Source organism: Columba livia, chromosome 7 (genome assembly GCF_036013475.1).
Source record: "Columba livia isolate bColLiv1 breed racing homer chromosome 7, bColLiv1.pat.W.v2, whole genome shotgun sequence".
In the NCBI taxonomy this organism is placed as follows: Eukaryota; Metazoa; Chordata; class Aves; order Columbiformes; family Columbidae; genus Columba; species Columba livia.
In genome coordinates, this window is record NC_088608.1 from 32725256 (window position 1) to 32741076 (window position 15821).

At 41.1% G+C, this 15821-nt stretch overlaps 2 protein-coding genes across 4 annotated transcripts in view; both read left to right on the plus strand.

Moving 5' to 3' along the window:
• Nucleotides 1–9109, plus strand: part of LOC110358229 (sperm-associated antigen 16 protein-like) — a 321255-nt gene extending 312146 nt beyond the window's left edge. Inside the window, exon 7 of the mRNA XM_065069086.1 lies at nt 8847–9109. The gene's annotated coding sequence lies outside the window, so the exon portion shown is untranslated. The remainder of the gene's footprint in view (nt 1–8846) is intronic.
• Nucleotides 9110–9393: 284 nt separating this feature from the next.
• Nucleotides 9394–15821, plus strand: part of VWC2L (von Willebrand factor C domain containing 2 like) — a 51601-nt gene continuing 45173 nt past the window's right edge. The window contains exons 1-2 of one of the 3 annotated variants that reach the window (XM_065069084.1): nt 9394–10271; nt 12393–12859. In XM_065069084.1, the coding sequence (XP_064925156.1) occupies nt 12449–12859 (411 nt within the window). In that variant the 5' untranslated portion in view covers nt 9394–10271; nt 12393–12448. The remainder of the gene's footprint in view (nt 10272–12392; nt 12860–15821) is intronic. The other 2 variants (XM_005501693.3, XR_010473741.1) reach the window with 2 other exon arrangements.

Below are 15821 nucleotides of genomic sequence, written 5' to 3' on the forward strand. Positions count from 1 at the left end.
TTAACTTGTAAACATAAACCTACATGTGCCCACATATAGATATTCTAGGTAACACTGAAAGGTTGACAAATGTGTTTCTATTATATGCACAAAAAATAGTCTTCTTTGGTAGAAATTTTCATGAAAAAATCTCCAGTCTTGGCCAGAAGATGGAGATTGTTGTGTTTTTTTTTATTCTCAATGTATTATTTTTGAGTATATTCTGAATATATTCAAGCATGCTTCATTTACATGTCCAGAAAGGCTTGACATCTTGAAGACTCTGCTCCAAAAGTTTCTGCTTTAATATTTTATGGTTTCTTTTGAAACTATTTTGAAAATCACCAAAAAGCCAACTAAAATCAAATATAAACAAGCTTAAGTCCAGCTGAAAGGTAGCTTTACACTAATGGTCTTGGCCTAGAAATCCTTATAAAAAGCTTTAAGTTCTTTTATATAATGGATTTTCTTCTATCAGATAAATGCTTTCTTTGCTCTGAGTAATTTTCTGGTGATTTTTTGATTGAAAAGGATTTGTTGAGTTCTGAGATCTCTTTAAGCTCTGAAAAAAATGCCCCTTCATCTAGGTCAGATTTTCCACATAGTAGGGAGTTACGAGAAGTCCTCTTTCTCTGTTGGCCAAACATTACTCCAGACCCTCACCCTTTTGAGGGAAATGCATTCCTCACCCTGGACAAATCTCTATATGCAGATTTTTAGAGATAATAACTGAATTTCTATTAACACCCTGCCTGGGTAATTTGAGTTTTCCTGTGTTCTAGGAGAGTGACTTAACACCTTTGTAAATGTCTATTGAACCATGTGTCTAAGAAACTTCTCTACACTTATTTTGCCCTTATTGTCTTCTTCTAATACTTGGGTCTAGGAAACTTGCATTACATGCCCCTACTCAGCTGCCTTTCTCTGTTAAAGGTATAACTTTTAGTGTACTGCTAAAAGCCAAATAAAAGTGAATTTGTCCATTTTAAGACCTTGTGCTGTAACTCCTCATAGCAATAATGAATCTGTTTGTGATGCCCTGATCCTGCCATCATTTAAGCACATGATTACACTGAATTGAATGACTTCACAAGCATAAGGTGAGTCACGAGTTTAAGTGCATGCTGAGATGAGCTAATTTTCCCTAATATACTTTGCCAAATCTCTGTCTATTTAAATACTTCTGAGAAAGTGGGGGGGGGGGGGGAAGTCATTACATTAGAGAATGACAAAAGGATTTTATTTTTGTACCAATATATTAAAAAAGCCTCTCCTCAGATTGTTGGATCTCTCCTCTCATTCCCAGCTTGCCTTTTGGTCTCCATTACAGAGAGTATTTAGTAGATTGCTGCAAGTGAACTGCAACCTGCTCAAGATTATTCTTCTATGCCCTCTCCTATGAAAGATCTAAACAAACACAGTGGGAAGGCAAAGGGAGGAGGGGGTTGCCATTATTTCCAAGACAAGAGTATTTAGGATATTTTATTCAAATTTGAGAATGGAGGACTTACAACAATGTCAAAAAGATGTGTTCCTAAGCAAAATGTAGTGTACATTTGGGAGACAAGAAATAACTGCTTTATTTGTTGAAATCTCTTTACAGAACAACAACAACAACAAAAAGGCACAACATCTATCATATGGTGAAATCAGTTTCTTGGTAAATAACATTCTGCTTGGTGTGACAGTAATGAAGATTTTTATCTACAGCCACTGCAATCACAGTTTGCAGCATCTGTTAAGCATTTTATTTACTTTTATTTAGGCAAACACACTAACATTTGCATGAAGAACCTCAGATTGTAGTGTCTGGCAACCTTTCCATCTGCCTTCCTACCCCTCCTCTGAAAGGTTCCTCAAAACTCAAGTTTTGTCTAATTTCATACCAAGTAGCAACTGTGGGCCAGAGCATGAGCTGCTGTAAAGCAGCATAGCACTTACCTCCCATTTCCCAGGTAAGGTCCAAGCCCATCCAGTTCACATTTCTCTGCGATGCAGGTGATGACAACTCAGAAGCTGGAGGTCATACAGCCACTGCCACGCCATGCCACAACCCAGGCTGAAAAGCAGGTGGTATTGGCCTGGCGGTGTGCCAGAACATCCCTACTGCCCTAAATGTGCTCTGTGTACCTTTGTGTATGGAAAGCGGTGCCTGGTACCTCTACATGGGGCAGTGCACAGACTTGACTTCAGACCCAAGTCCTCTCTTGCTGCCAGGATGCCCATAAAACATCTAACTATGGCAAGGCAGTGTGATCATGGCTAATTAAGTTTATAATTATCTGTAGCCTTGTCCTCCCTGATCTATTTGCTGATTTCTTGTTGTGGTTAGTTGTTTTTTAAATTATACTTAGGCTGCAGACGATTCAAGGCAGGAACTGGGTATTTTTGCCTAGTACATGTGGCCCGAGAGGTGCCCTGTTCCTAGGAGATGCTCTAGGTTGAATGATCGTCATGATGATGCAAAGGATTGCAGCTCCAATAATGACTAAAGATCTTAATTTGGAGGGAATGTAATCCAGTAAGACTGTGGGATTCATAATAGTATCTTGAAGAGAGATTCCTTTAAAAAGGGGAAGAGGAAAGAAAATCTGTTTTGTGCAATGTGTTATGTAAGGAATTACTAGCCTTTGGTAAGTAAGGTTTCAAAAAAACCCCTTCTCTTTAAATATACTATATTGACTAAAAATCATGTGCCAAAAATAAGTTAAATTACATTTTGCCTATTCTGGAAGAGTTTAAAAGTTCTGAGTAATGGCATTGGTTGAACCATTAATGTAAATCCTTCAGATATAAGTAGTTGCTTGATACTTTCCACTTTGGGGTATCTTTAAAAAAAAAAAAAAAAAAAAAAAACACCAACATAACAACAACAAAAACCAAACCACACAACAAAACCAGATGCTGCTCTGTGTGCATAGGAGAATCAATGAATGGGATCAATATTCCCTCCACAGGTAATAAATGCTGAGAAGCATTTCTGTCTATCTAAATTGATCCTAGAGAATTCTTTAAATTGGTTCTGATGTGTATAAAAATCATTTCCCTATTGATCAAAGCTTTTCTTTCTTTCTTTCTTTGATATGTTATTTCACCTCTGCCATCAGTAATGGTCTCAGGCTTCTCTATGCAGCTATGATAAACACAATTTTTTAAATCCATGCAACATTATAATTTTAATGAAACAAGAAATAACTGGGTTTTTGTCTTTGAAGATTAATTCTTTGCTTACGGTTAGGCAGTGCAAGTATTTTTAAATTGGGAAAGTTACTACATCTGAATTATTTACAAGGAAGTCTAAAATAACTGCCGTACTTTTATTAGAAGCAAGTGTCCAAACCCAGCACCCTGACTAGTCCATTCGTTCTAAGAACATGAGCTGCTGGAATAGACAGGGGAGTTTTTGGTGTTTCACTGTCCTTGTTCTGCCCTGCATCAAAGCAAAAGCGTTAATGTTAGCTGGTAAGTCTATGGAAAAAAAAAAAAAAAAAAACACACTATTTTAAGGTAACAAACAGTGCTAGTTATCAGCCTAATATGCTACAGTATGTTGTGGAGTTTGTGAGTTTTGTTACAATACTACTAACAATTAAGCTGCTAGACTGCTCTAGAAACATTAAGTATTTGTCTGCTAAATCAGGAATCTTCAGAGTATTCAATAACTGAACGTTACATATTTTGTAAATTAATTTTCCTGAAGAGAAGTTTAACGCTTCGGGTGTCTATAAAGGGCTGACCGATGAGGATGGGCAGTGGCTGTTGGACACCACGCTGTGTGTACCTGACAATCCGTGTAAGGTGAGATGTGCTGGGACCAAGCGGGCGGGTTGGGTGTGCTGGGGCATTTGCTCTGAAGAGGGCTCCGTTTCCAACCCTGTGAGAAATCAACTGCCTTTACGGTTGTGACTTCTTTTCAGATGAAATCTTGTAGCTTTGCCAACATCAAGTATTGACTTTCTGAACCTAATACCAGTAAACTGGTCTGCTTTCTAGGCTCTCCCAGTCCAAAGATGTCACTGTTTCCAGCTGTTTGAATGCACAAACCAGTAAAGCAGTACTCCATGTGGTCTTGGCAAGGATTCACTCAAAATTCATTTTACAAAGAAGGTGGTAATCATGGCTGTGATTTCTGTTAGGCTCTTATGATTTCTAACATGTGATTTCTGTTAGGGTCTTATGGAATATTTGAAATATGTGATGATGATGGTGGTTATTATTATGGAATATTTATAGAATATTTAAAATATGTCATTTCTTTTAGGTTCTTAAGGAATATTCATGGAAAGGGTTGTCAGGCTGCCCAGGGAAGTGGTGGAGTCACCATCCCTATAGGTGTTTAAAAGACACGTAGATGAAGTTTTTAGGGACATGGTTTAGTGACACTGTTAGGTTGCGGTTGGACTCAACGATCTTGAGGGTCTTTTACAACCAAATTGATTCTATGATGATTCTACAAATTGTCAAACTGTCTTTTGACATGGACAGGTTTTGTTCCCCCTACCCTAAATAACTCAGTTCTGTCAACCCAGCCAATGACTCTTGTCTAGTTTTGTCTTCTGAAGAGATGCAGTAACAAATCAAGTTAAATGGCTTCAACATACCAGCACTGTTTTAAATTCATCCTCCAGTTCAAATCAGGAGATGGATTTCATATTGTATTCATATGTGTGGCTTTGGTTTTGTTAGCATTTACGTAGCAGTATAGGTATGCAAAGTTCCCTGCAGATGAGTAAAAGCATGTTGCTTACTTATATGTAACACAACTGAGTTTCTCTGAATGCAATAACTTTGATTTTAAGCTCACATGTTTAGGTCAGTGTGGAGACTCCAGTAACATTACTTCTCTTTTTTGTCAGTTTCTTGCTTTTGATGCTTTATGGCTATGGCCTTTCTTAGGCCCATAACTTTATGTACATTTGGAAGATTTACGGGGCCAGATCTCCATACAAGACAGATCATTTTAATTACCCCATTCTCCAAAGTGGGGTACATTTCTTAAAAGTAATCTTAGCTTTTGAGGTACTAATTGATTTAGGGTTCAGTTCTGGTCTCAAAACAATGTAGGGCTATGGTTTTAGTATCTAGAATAGTTTTTCTAGCAGGACATGAGTCATTTTTATTGTTTAGTTAAGTACAAATGTGTTTCCAGCCCAGACAACAGCACTGCATTTGTAATTAATCAACGCCTAAAACCAAGAGCATTGCCAGTCTAGAGATGGCAGCCTGGCCAGGTTGTGCTCACAACATCAGGAACAGAATATTTTTCTCCATAGGATGCCGGGACTGGAAACCCGACCTGGTAGCTTAACCAAATGCTGGGGAGGAAAAAGGACCTGAGGTTGTGTTGATTGTTCAGAAGAAAATTCAGTTACAGCCAAAAAGAAAGATGACTGTTCAGAAATACCACATGCCATGCTGTGCTGCTTCTGACAGCTTCTCCAGCAGGCTCACAGCTCCCAGGTTAGCTGTGATTCAGACTAGTGTTTTGGTGGAAATTTTGTGTTTCAACCACACCACCTGGGTGGTAGTTGAGGGTCTGCTCTGGATTTCTCTGTGGTTTGCAGGGAGGGAAACAGCAGGGATATCATGGGCCGACTGAAGCTTGATGTTTGCATGTGGACAAGGCATCATCAGCCCAAGTACATTTTAGTGTACAAATTTTTTTTTTCTGGCATAAGTCACTACCCCTCTTAGCAATTCCTTGCACAGAAGTTGTTTACACCTTTCATTGTCTTTTCTGCCTTTCTCTCCCTACCTTTTCTAACTCATTGCATCCTTTTTTGAAGCAAGTGACCAGCTGGTCAGAGCTTATGTTATTCTAATGATATAATAGGGGTACATCAGAAAAATTAGTGCCCATGTTCTAGCAATGGGCAGCATCGAATTAGCTGTAATTAGTACAAAGACTGCTACTGTAGGGTCTCTCTGTCACGGCAGTGTGCTTTGTCATCATTCCTATCTGCCAATTTGAGGAAGAAGAATGAGCTCAGGACTGGCGTGGGGCCAGCCAGAGCAAAGCTTCATTTTACTTGCCCATGTTGCCCATCTGGGAGGTTCATCAGCAGATCCTGAGCAGGTTCTCTGGAAGCCTTGTGAGCTTGAGATCTAGAGGCTGTGAGATCTAGAGGTCTGAGTCTTTGAGGCTTTGCATCTTCTAAGCAGAAACTGTTCACTTCGATGCAAATCAGCACAACTGCTGAGTTCAGTGAGTTTGCATAGACCAGCCCCACCTGACAGTTCAGCCTCAGGTATTGAGAAAAATTTATCTCTAGGCTTTTATCTTCCTCTGAGTGTTGTATCAAAGTGCCTTTGTTAGTGCACAAGTAAGTATGCTTCATTAAAAAGGAGCTTTGTATGACAATTATGTAATAGGTTTTGTTTGCTTTCCTAATTGGAGAACATTCTGAAAGAGCAATAAAACACAATTTGTTCCCTCTTTCAAAAACGAAACATCTCCTTTTAGAAGGAAGGAGGGAGTAAATTTGCATTATAATGAGCAAATTGTTATGAGTGTGTAGATCAGTGTTGACATAAAGGGTGACGGAAATGAGATGTTCTCATTTTGTGTGTTCCCCTCCCCTCTCTTTCCCTCGTACATGCATTTGCCTGTGCATCCTGCTTCTGCTGAGCAAAGAAGTGGCTGTACTCGCAGTCAACAACAGTAACACAACAGAACTCGGCTAACAAAAATTCATATGAAGTGAACCATTCTTCACCAGGGCTGCCTCGTAAACCTAAACCCTGTCCCCAGCAAGTAATAGCGATGAAGGCATGTGCAGTTTACTATTGCATCTCCTAGCTAGTTGATTTTTATTGTACCTGTTTTCCTATCAGTTTTGTCATTTCCCAATACTGTCAGACTAGCCAGATGAGAGTGCTATCATTTTGCTCCAGGTTTATGATTCACCTAGCAAAAAGTTTTGGAAAACGCACCATTGGGGTCTGTTCCTGCCCTGCTGCCAAACTGGGGAGGGGGGAGGACAGGCATGAATTAGACACTGAAGCTATTGTTTCGGGTATCAGTCTGTCCTGCTCTTACTTTCTGCAACTGAACTGCAGTTGTCCAAATCTTTTCTCCTTCCCATCCCTCTCTCTTTGTAATGAGTGGGTTCGTTATTGTTTTTAAGAAGCTCAAAGTGACATTAAACCCCTGCCCAGCTGTTGTGGTGTCAGGGCTCCAGGCAAAATGGCATTTGTTTGGCTCCTGGAGAAGTCATTCCAGCAACTGCCTGGAGAGCCTGGCTGCAAGTGAAATCCATATGCAATGCTTCTGTCAGCAAAGACTTGCTGGAAGAGAGTTTATAATAAATATTCACATCTGCTGCTTTGGACACTCTAATCCATCCTACAGATCTTTGCTGTGTCAGGCTTTGTTCTAGATGAAGAAGCTGGGTAGTTATAAAGGTTTGCAAATAGGGCATATTTATCACAGTTAGCTCTACTTTCTAGTTCCCTTTCTTGTACAAATATCTACGACCACGCTAAACATAACTTGGGATTAAATATTCTCAATGCATTTGTAAGATGTTTTAGACTACGTGTTATTGCAATAATTGGAGAAAATGGCAGTTGTTTACTCCCTGTGCTGTCAAATGAAGCCATTGGATCTTGATGAGCTGAGTGGAGAACATCATTGTCATTAAATAGTTTGAATGGAGGGACAATATATTCCTTGCATAAACTATACATCACAAAGGCACAGCCAAGGCCCTATGGCTTGCACATTCTTGAAATTGGGAAAGATTCCTCCATAGTAACTTCTGTTGGGCAATATGTTCCCATTGTCTACTTGGCAAATAACCAAGAAGACTAAAAATAGCAGAATATCTCCTGTTTTTCATAATCTTCCCCAAAATTATGACCTCAGTGCCAGATTGACTTTGTCAGTGTCAATATTAATTATTCCTCTGCTGGTGATGCCTTTGCTTTCAGAGAGAAAATCCTGATACACACAAAATGAGCTGTAATAATTTGGAAGATATATTGAACTTGCTCCTAATGAAAAAAAAGTGTTTGACCAAGATCATGACTGGCACTACAATGATCCCAGTGTTGGGAGGACCACATCAGCTTTGAAATGAATGTATTGATCCTTTTTTTTTTTTTTTTCTTTGGTACATGAAACTCATTATTATTGTAGTTAATTTCTAAAAAGGAGAGAGTTTTTATCTGGTGTCCGGATAAGTAAAAGGTGCTTTAAACGTATCACTTACCAGCTGTTACCTCTGCTTTTATTTAAGCAGGAAGATAATAAACTTACAAACACATTCTGCTTCCTTGAGAATGATGAAAACTGAGTCCATTTGCTTTGTAAATAAACACATAAAAACTAGGAACTCCTTAGAACCTTTTTTAGGTTTTGTTTTTTCTACTGCTTGACCCAATTCTATACTAACAATTTAATGATGGTTGTTTTTTCCATAGTGATACAAGGGAGCAAGGCACTCAATTCTGTTAGATGCCTGACCTCCTTGAAATTCAGTTGAAAACCCACATCTTCATTTCTCACAGAGCTGTAGAAGAAAAGCAGTGTTAAGAGCATAGTCTGATGCTGATATCTCCAGGTATCAGAAAAGCATGTACTTTTCCAGTGCTTGTTCTGTGTGTCAGAATATGGCCCTGGATAATTGTATCCAAAATATAAGTAAAATAGCTGTGCTCCTAAGGAGTAGCATGTTAGGGTCTTCAGATTCACTTAATCACTCCAAAATTCAATCTCATTATTACTGACCTGTCCAACTTTCTGCGAATTTATCTCAGTAAACAGGAGTATGCATGGGCATCTTCAAAGTGATGCTCTCGGAACTTCCAGCGCCACTCTCTTGCTTAGCCTTTGCAAACCTCGATAACTTTCCTTTAAATTCCAGGTTGCACCGTGGCTCTGGCGAGCAGCGATGGATGCGTTAAGGTTCCGCGACTCGAGGCTGCGCATCTCTCCAGCATGTGGGGCTGTGGTGGCCAAGTGCGCAGCATTCTTTTCGCTCACAAGGCAAAGTAGCTGCTCTCCGGGGCTGCCGGCGGTACAGTTTGTCTCTGGACCTGAGGACCTGCACGCTGCTTAATGTAACCTTAATCCCTCTCTCAAAAAAAAAAAAAAAAAGGTTTGACAATATAGCAGTGTAGTGTTTTCGTAGTTAATGTTTGCAGTGGGAATAATCTCCCTAAAGGAATATCATTCCGCATTTTATCCGAATAAAATCCACAATTTCTACCTCTTTCTGTTGACACTGTGTTTTTCTGAACATCAAGAATCTCTCTTTTGGTGGTTTCTGGAGAAATAGCTTTACAATGACGCCTAATGACAGAGCAGACGAATTGCAGGGAGATTGATTTTTAATGTAACACAGCACGAGACACAAGAGCCGGGCGCCCCTTCCCTAGCGCCAGCCTGGGCGAGGACGTGAAGTTTTAATAACGCAGAAATGGGGGATTTTTTCCCTGCAGCGAAGGCTCCGAACGCCGCCAGGGCAGCAGGGATGAGTTGGGCAGCGCGGCGCTGAGGGACCGGCCGCCCCAGCCGGGCGGGGAGCGGCGCTGCCCGGGACCCCACGGAACGGCCGCCTCCCGCGGGGAAAGCGCGCCGCTCCGCACCATGGCGCGCCCGTGCTGACACCCGCGGGACGGAGCGCTCCGCAGCTGGATATCTCCACCCCCTCTTCTTCCTCCCCCTCTCCCCAAATAATTAATTATAATAATAATAGGAGAGAGCGCGGAGCTGCGCGACCCAGCGCAGGCATGCGCGGTCCCCGGGCCGGGGAGTCCCCGCAGGGGAGCCGGGCCCGCCGCGGGGGCTGCCCGCCCGCCGGCCGCGGGGCTCCTCCGCCCTCCCTCTCTCCCTCTCCAGCCCACCACCAGCCCCCGCGCCCCCCCTTCCCCCGCCGTGGCAAATCTTGAATCGCAAGAAATCCGCTGGGCATAGGGAGGGGATAGAGATGTTTGGGTTTTTTTTCTCTTCCCCCCCCACGCCTCAAGACCTGAGGAAATCCAGCCCAAGTTCGCCGCGATGACTGTGCTGCTGGCATCGGGGTTTCTCCGCGGCATCCCTGCCTCTGGACCGCCTCGCCGCTGCTGGCTTTGAATCCTGAACGCTGGGTTAAAGCTTAATTCTTATGTTGTGCTTGCTGGGCTGCCGCTTTCCCGTGTTTTTGCGATGGGAGGTGGAGGAAAAGGGATTGTCCTTGAGTCAAGACTGAAAATGTGATTAGGAGGAACTGCTTTCACTAATCTGTTTCTGACCTTTTAGTCCATGTTGGCCTGTGACCCCTTTCAGCTTTCAAATCAAGCCTGATTAGGTAAGTGTAAATTATTCACTTGGGGTGAGGGAAGGCAGATAGAAATGTTTTACTTAAAGACTTACCTATGATCCTGGCCTCTCTCATGATGGGAAATGATGAGAAAGTTCAGCTGTAAACTAATTCTGAGCTGAGCAGCATTTGTTTACTTGTTGAAATCTCCCTGTGCGAGACGTCTGCAGTCTGTCCGATTTCCAGGATCATCACTGAGCCGAGTGCTCGTGAGTTGCTGTGGGACATTTCAGATGCTGTAGCAAAATATAGTGATCTTATTTATGATCTTCAGATAACTTTTTTTTTTTTAAATTTTGACAGCTTCCTCATAAAACTTTAAAAAAATTCTCTTGATTATGTCACATTTCCTAAGACATTAATTCATTTGCTTCTGCCTTTTTTTTCTTCCCTCCTAAGTGTTCACCAATCTGCAATGTTGCAACCTACCTGTAGCATTTAGGTGGGCAAGATTTTCTGCTCTGTAAATACATAAAGTAGATGTATCTGCATGAATCACCTGATTCCCAAACAACATGTTCCAGCAAATATTGCTGATAGTAGTAACAGACTGCATAGTCCTTGTGATGGAAACGTAGCTAGTACTTCAATTAAGAAGATATATTTTGAATTTGATAAAGCTTGTGTAATATCCGGTGTCTCCCTCTGTTGTGGCTTTGGAAAAACTGCTTTGTCAACAGGAACCTTTAGCTGCTTCTCTAGGATTAAAGCTTTCTCCTGCTCCTGCTTTTTTGCTTTGATTAAGGGAGAATTAATTGCTGAACATCTGCAGTCCACCAAAAATCCTGATACATAAAAAATATCCCTCACAGGGGTGGAGGGGGCAGATTGTGTTTGTCTGTGTGTGGGTTAATGCATGTTTGTATACACTGCGTGTATCTGTGTATGCACATGCCAGCAACACAGCAAGAGAAGGAATGACACATACATCCAAACAGGCCATTTTTGGTTTGTGCCAGCAACTACCTCCATTGTTCCTCAATCCAGGTAATGCGAATATTTCATCTAATTTAAAAGTTCCCTGGAATAGTTTGCCCAGTTCTCTTCAGAGAGTCCAGAAACCCTTTTGCTGCTGGGGTTGCATGGGCTGTTGGCTGGTGCGCAGGCAGGATGGTGTGTTGGTGGCACTGGTGGCAGTGGTGTGGCATTGGTGGCAGTGCTGGCAGCCCATAGCATGCCCAAGACGCATGGAGCCTCAGGTCGGAGCTGGCTCTCCCCGGCAGCACTGCAAACCTCCTCTCCCTCTCTGGGTCAGCCCTCAGCTCAACCACATAAGCAAAGCTCTCCAAAGGTCAGGCTGTGCTACATCGCTCCTGAAGTTTTACAAAGGCTCCAGCTTAGTAAGACAAACCCATTTCAGCGGCTCCGTGCATTACAGAGGCATTTGACATCCTGCTCTCTGTGACTCTCTCTGGGAATTACTGAAATGCTGAATAATGGAGAAGGTGAATTACATCTTTGCTTCTGTTGGGATTATACAGACCTGCTGCAGGCTGGGCTGTGTCGGTAGCCCAGGTAGTCCCTTTCCATCTCCAGAAATGCTGTAAATAAAATTCTGGACTATTCCACCTCTCACAGACCAAGGATAACCCGGCACCACTGTTCGTATTGGATGCAGATCTACCTACAGATTATGCTTATCTCATTTTCAACTCAGGTTTCCCACCTCAGTCTAATGAAGTGGGCTGTTCACCATACATAGCACAGAGGGACAGTAGCTACAGCAAGAGGTTAAGACCATGCTTAAGCCTGGGTTCAAGTCCCTCTGAACTGCCCATCACCATGAGTTTTCAGGCAGCTAGTTTAACTTCTGGTGCATCAGAAAACTCAGCGGCACAAATGAGGAAAGTAAAAAATTAGCTGATTCTGTGAACCACCATTTCTATAGAGATGCTTTGCGGGCATATGCTTTCAGGCACGTATGTCTAATTTATGTATTTCATATACTTTATTCTCTTTAATTGTGAAGAGGCTTCATTCAAATGTAGTGATAGTTACCTGTGCAGTTTGAAAGCACTGATTTATTCTGGGTGCTGGTTGAAAGTATGGCTATTGTAAGCCAATAATCCTTAGAATTTTGAGTTCTCAGTTAAAACTATTTGTTTTCAGACTACAACACTGGTCTCCCTATGGAAGCAGCTGTTTCTATCTGGCTTTGAGATCCCATGGAGAAGCTGAGGAGGGGGATGGCTCTTCATATCCATGAAGCCTGGATACTTCTGGTTGTAATCCCTGCTTTGGTCACTCCAGCTGCCATCAATCATGAAGACTACCCTGCTGATGAAGGGGACCAGACCTCCAGTAATGACAATCTGATCTTTGATGACTACCGAGGGAAGGGCTGTGTGGATGACAGTGGCTTTGTGTACAAACTGGGAGAACGCTTTTTCCCGGGACATTCCAACTGTCCCTGTGTTTGTACTGAGGATGGACCTGTTTGCGACCAACCAGAATGCCCTAAAATCCACCCAAAGTGTACAAAAGTGGAACACAATGGATGCTGTCCAGAATGCAAAGAAGTGAAAAACTTTTGTGAATATCATGGGAAAAATTACAAAATCTTGGAGGAATTTAAGGTATGAAACTCTTTCTTCAATATTTAATAATAGAATGCTGTAGGAGTTGTATTTCTGTTGGGGACTCTCAAAGGCACTCAGTATTTGCTTACTGCTATTAATGAATGCCAAAGCTGAAGCCCTTTTTAGCTGTGATGCAGATCTGGCTAATGTAAAAGCTGCCACCTCCCCCTTAAGTGCACTCAGTGAGTACCAATGATCTGTCCAAAGTCCCCATGTGAAATGCCAGCCCTCCGAATCTGCTGCTCCAGACAACATCCTTCTTTGCTGATAGCATCAGTCAGGTCAGACTACCAACGGTGTCTGTAAAAATGCTGATAAACCAATACTGAGTGCTTTTTATGAACCCCCTTTCCAATTTGGATAGCAAAAATTGATGGCATAGTACTGAGAGTTGTTACTCATAACTGTATGAGAATGCAAGTGAGTAGATTGCAAGCTATATTTAATACTTCCATTTCAACTCTGATAAGGCTGTCTAGAATAGCAGAAGATTAATTTCTAGGCAGATGACCATCTCAAGTAATGAGAAATAGGAGGTTTAATTGTAATTCCTATTAGGAAAGTTGTAAAGAAATCCTTCTGGAATATATCTTAAAAGTAAGACCAGATTTTCAAACCCCATGACCTGTTACACAACCTGCATCTCTCATTCTAATGAGATTGATTGTATGTTTTCTGCTAACGAAAATAGCATTTCACTACGAAGAACAGAGTCTGCAAAGGCAATAGGTACACACAAGTTTATTCTCTCAGGTCACATAGCTTTGAGATTCTTACCTCCATGATTAACAGAAGCCTATAACTCTTCATGGCTCTGTACCTTATCTCATTATACACTTGCCAATTTATTCTCTTTTCTGAACAATGGATGTACTTCCATATAGGTCTGTGTACTTCACAAGTTCTCAGTAACATAGATCACAATTTTCTTTTTCCCAGATATCGTCCTTTTCAGTGAATGCAGTATTTAGTTCCTTTCTTCTGTCTATGTTTATGTTAATATTTTTCTCTCCATCTGTAACTGCAATCACTCCGTTTAATGTCATAGACACAAGGCAAAACAAACACATGAGGAACATCTCCTTGAGGACCATCCCAATCAACCTGTTCTCTGCCTTGTTTTGCTGATGATGCTGATCTTGCAAACTACTTAAATAACAGTGAAGATGCTGATCTTGTGAACTGCTTAAATAACAGTTTCTTCTTGCCCTATGAAGTCCTAGCCCAACTTTATCCCACAATTGCGCTTCGGTGGCCTAGTTTTGAGTCCTGTGTTGTGAGGTGGTGAAGTGTCCCACCTAGATGTAATTCTGGCACATGGTCAGGTTCTTATGTGAAAGTTTTAAGGACTCTTTTTGGAGTGATTTTAGGAAGGAGAATAATAATGAGGTGGATTTTCTCATTAAAGTATATTTTGCATGTGAATGAAGTACAAAAGTACTAATCACTTTTCCTGAAAGAAATAATTGCACCCTGATAACAGATTAAAGGATAGAGAAACATAATTTAGAGGGGAAAGGCTATTAGAGAGAGTTAGGGCAATCTGGTTCATTGTTCACTGTGTTCTGAAACTGTGGGGTGTTGTGTAGAAAACGAAGTTTCAGTATCCTCTGAGAAATACAAAGTAGATGGTGGCACTCGACTCTCGTACATGGTAACCTTCAGTCCAGGACTACTGTGAACTCCTTCACACTTAATATAGTTGACAGTCAAGCTTTTGACCTGGACCCGTGTTTTGCTGTAAGCTTGATACCTTGTCGAATAGAGTAAAAAGTGATATTTTTTTTTTTTTTTTTTTAAATCTATGTGTTTGCCTAGAACAAATAGTGAAACTCTTTTTCCCCCTCTCTAAGTAGTGGAAGAGATTCAGGCACTAGAAGATTACTTTGCACTTCCAGGGGTGTTTTGAGGGGGGAGGGGGGAGAAAAGGAGCACCCATAACTATGAGTTTATAAATGCTATAGGAGAAACAAAACTTCAGGATGTAGTAAACTGCTGCCATGAAGTGAGATCTTTACTTCATCAAATCATCCAAGCATTTTACTGTTAACTTGAACCTAATGAAGGTTTTGCCTCCTTTCTCCACAGAAGAAATTCTGAGCAGTCCATAGGATTTGTAGGCTCTGAGCTCTGCTTTTCCCTTGTCCTGTTGAATTGATAAGGTCTGAAGACTTTCTCAAGTCCATTCCATGCACATTTAAGTCTGTCTTTGCCAGACGAAGAGGCTTTCTTCAGTTGTTCTGACTCAAAACCAGGCTGCTTTCAGTGGAAACAAAGGCACTGTTTTATATGGGCTCATAACCCTTTTGCCCACTTGATTTATTTTTGCTAATATGTTGGTTCCAAATCATCATAATCTGTAGAAGTGCTCATCACTGCTTGGTTACAGCTGAAATTAGCCTCCATCTAAAAATCTTTCGCAAGTGTGTCTGTGAGTGTATGTACACAAAGATCCATACTTGCTCTACTAGTATTACCAGGACTGACTCATCTTGTAGAAATTTCAATGTCCGGTCTTTCACAAATTAGAATTTTTTTTTCTCTAGGGAATTTTTTTTTCTAGGATATCAAAATCCGTGAGAGGTTTCCATTTGGCGGAATTTTCCTGTCTCTTTTCTAGGTTTCTGTTTAGGTTTGAGGTGAGTAATCCAAATGTGATTTAATCTTTTTCTTACCACTGGCAGTAACTGTGACTATCTCAGGGGAAAGGAGTAATTATTAAAGATCCATTTATTGAATATTTAGCTTTCTTCTAGTGAGTTGATCTTGTATCTCTGATTTTTTTTTAACTCAAAACAATCATAAGTGCAAAATATAAACATGCCAACAAGCCATCTAGCTTAGACAGCTGTCCAAATGTTTATGCTTGTGCCCCTAAGCCATTAACACGTACAAATGAAATGCTGAACTGAAGTTCAATTGTTAATCTAAACCCATTAGTAGTTTTTCTTGTATCCTT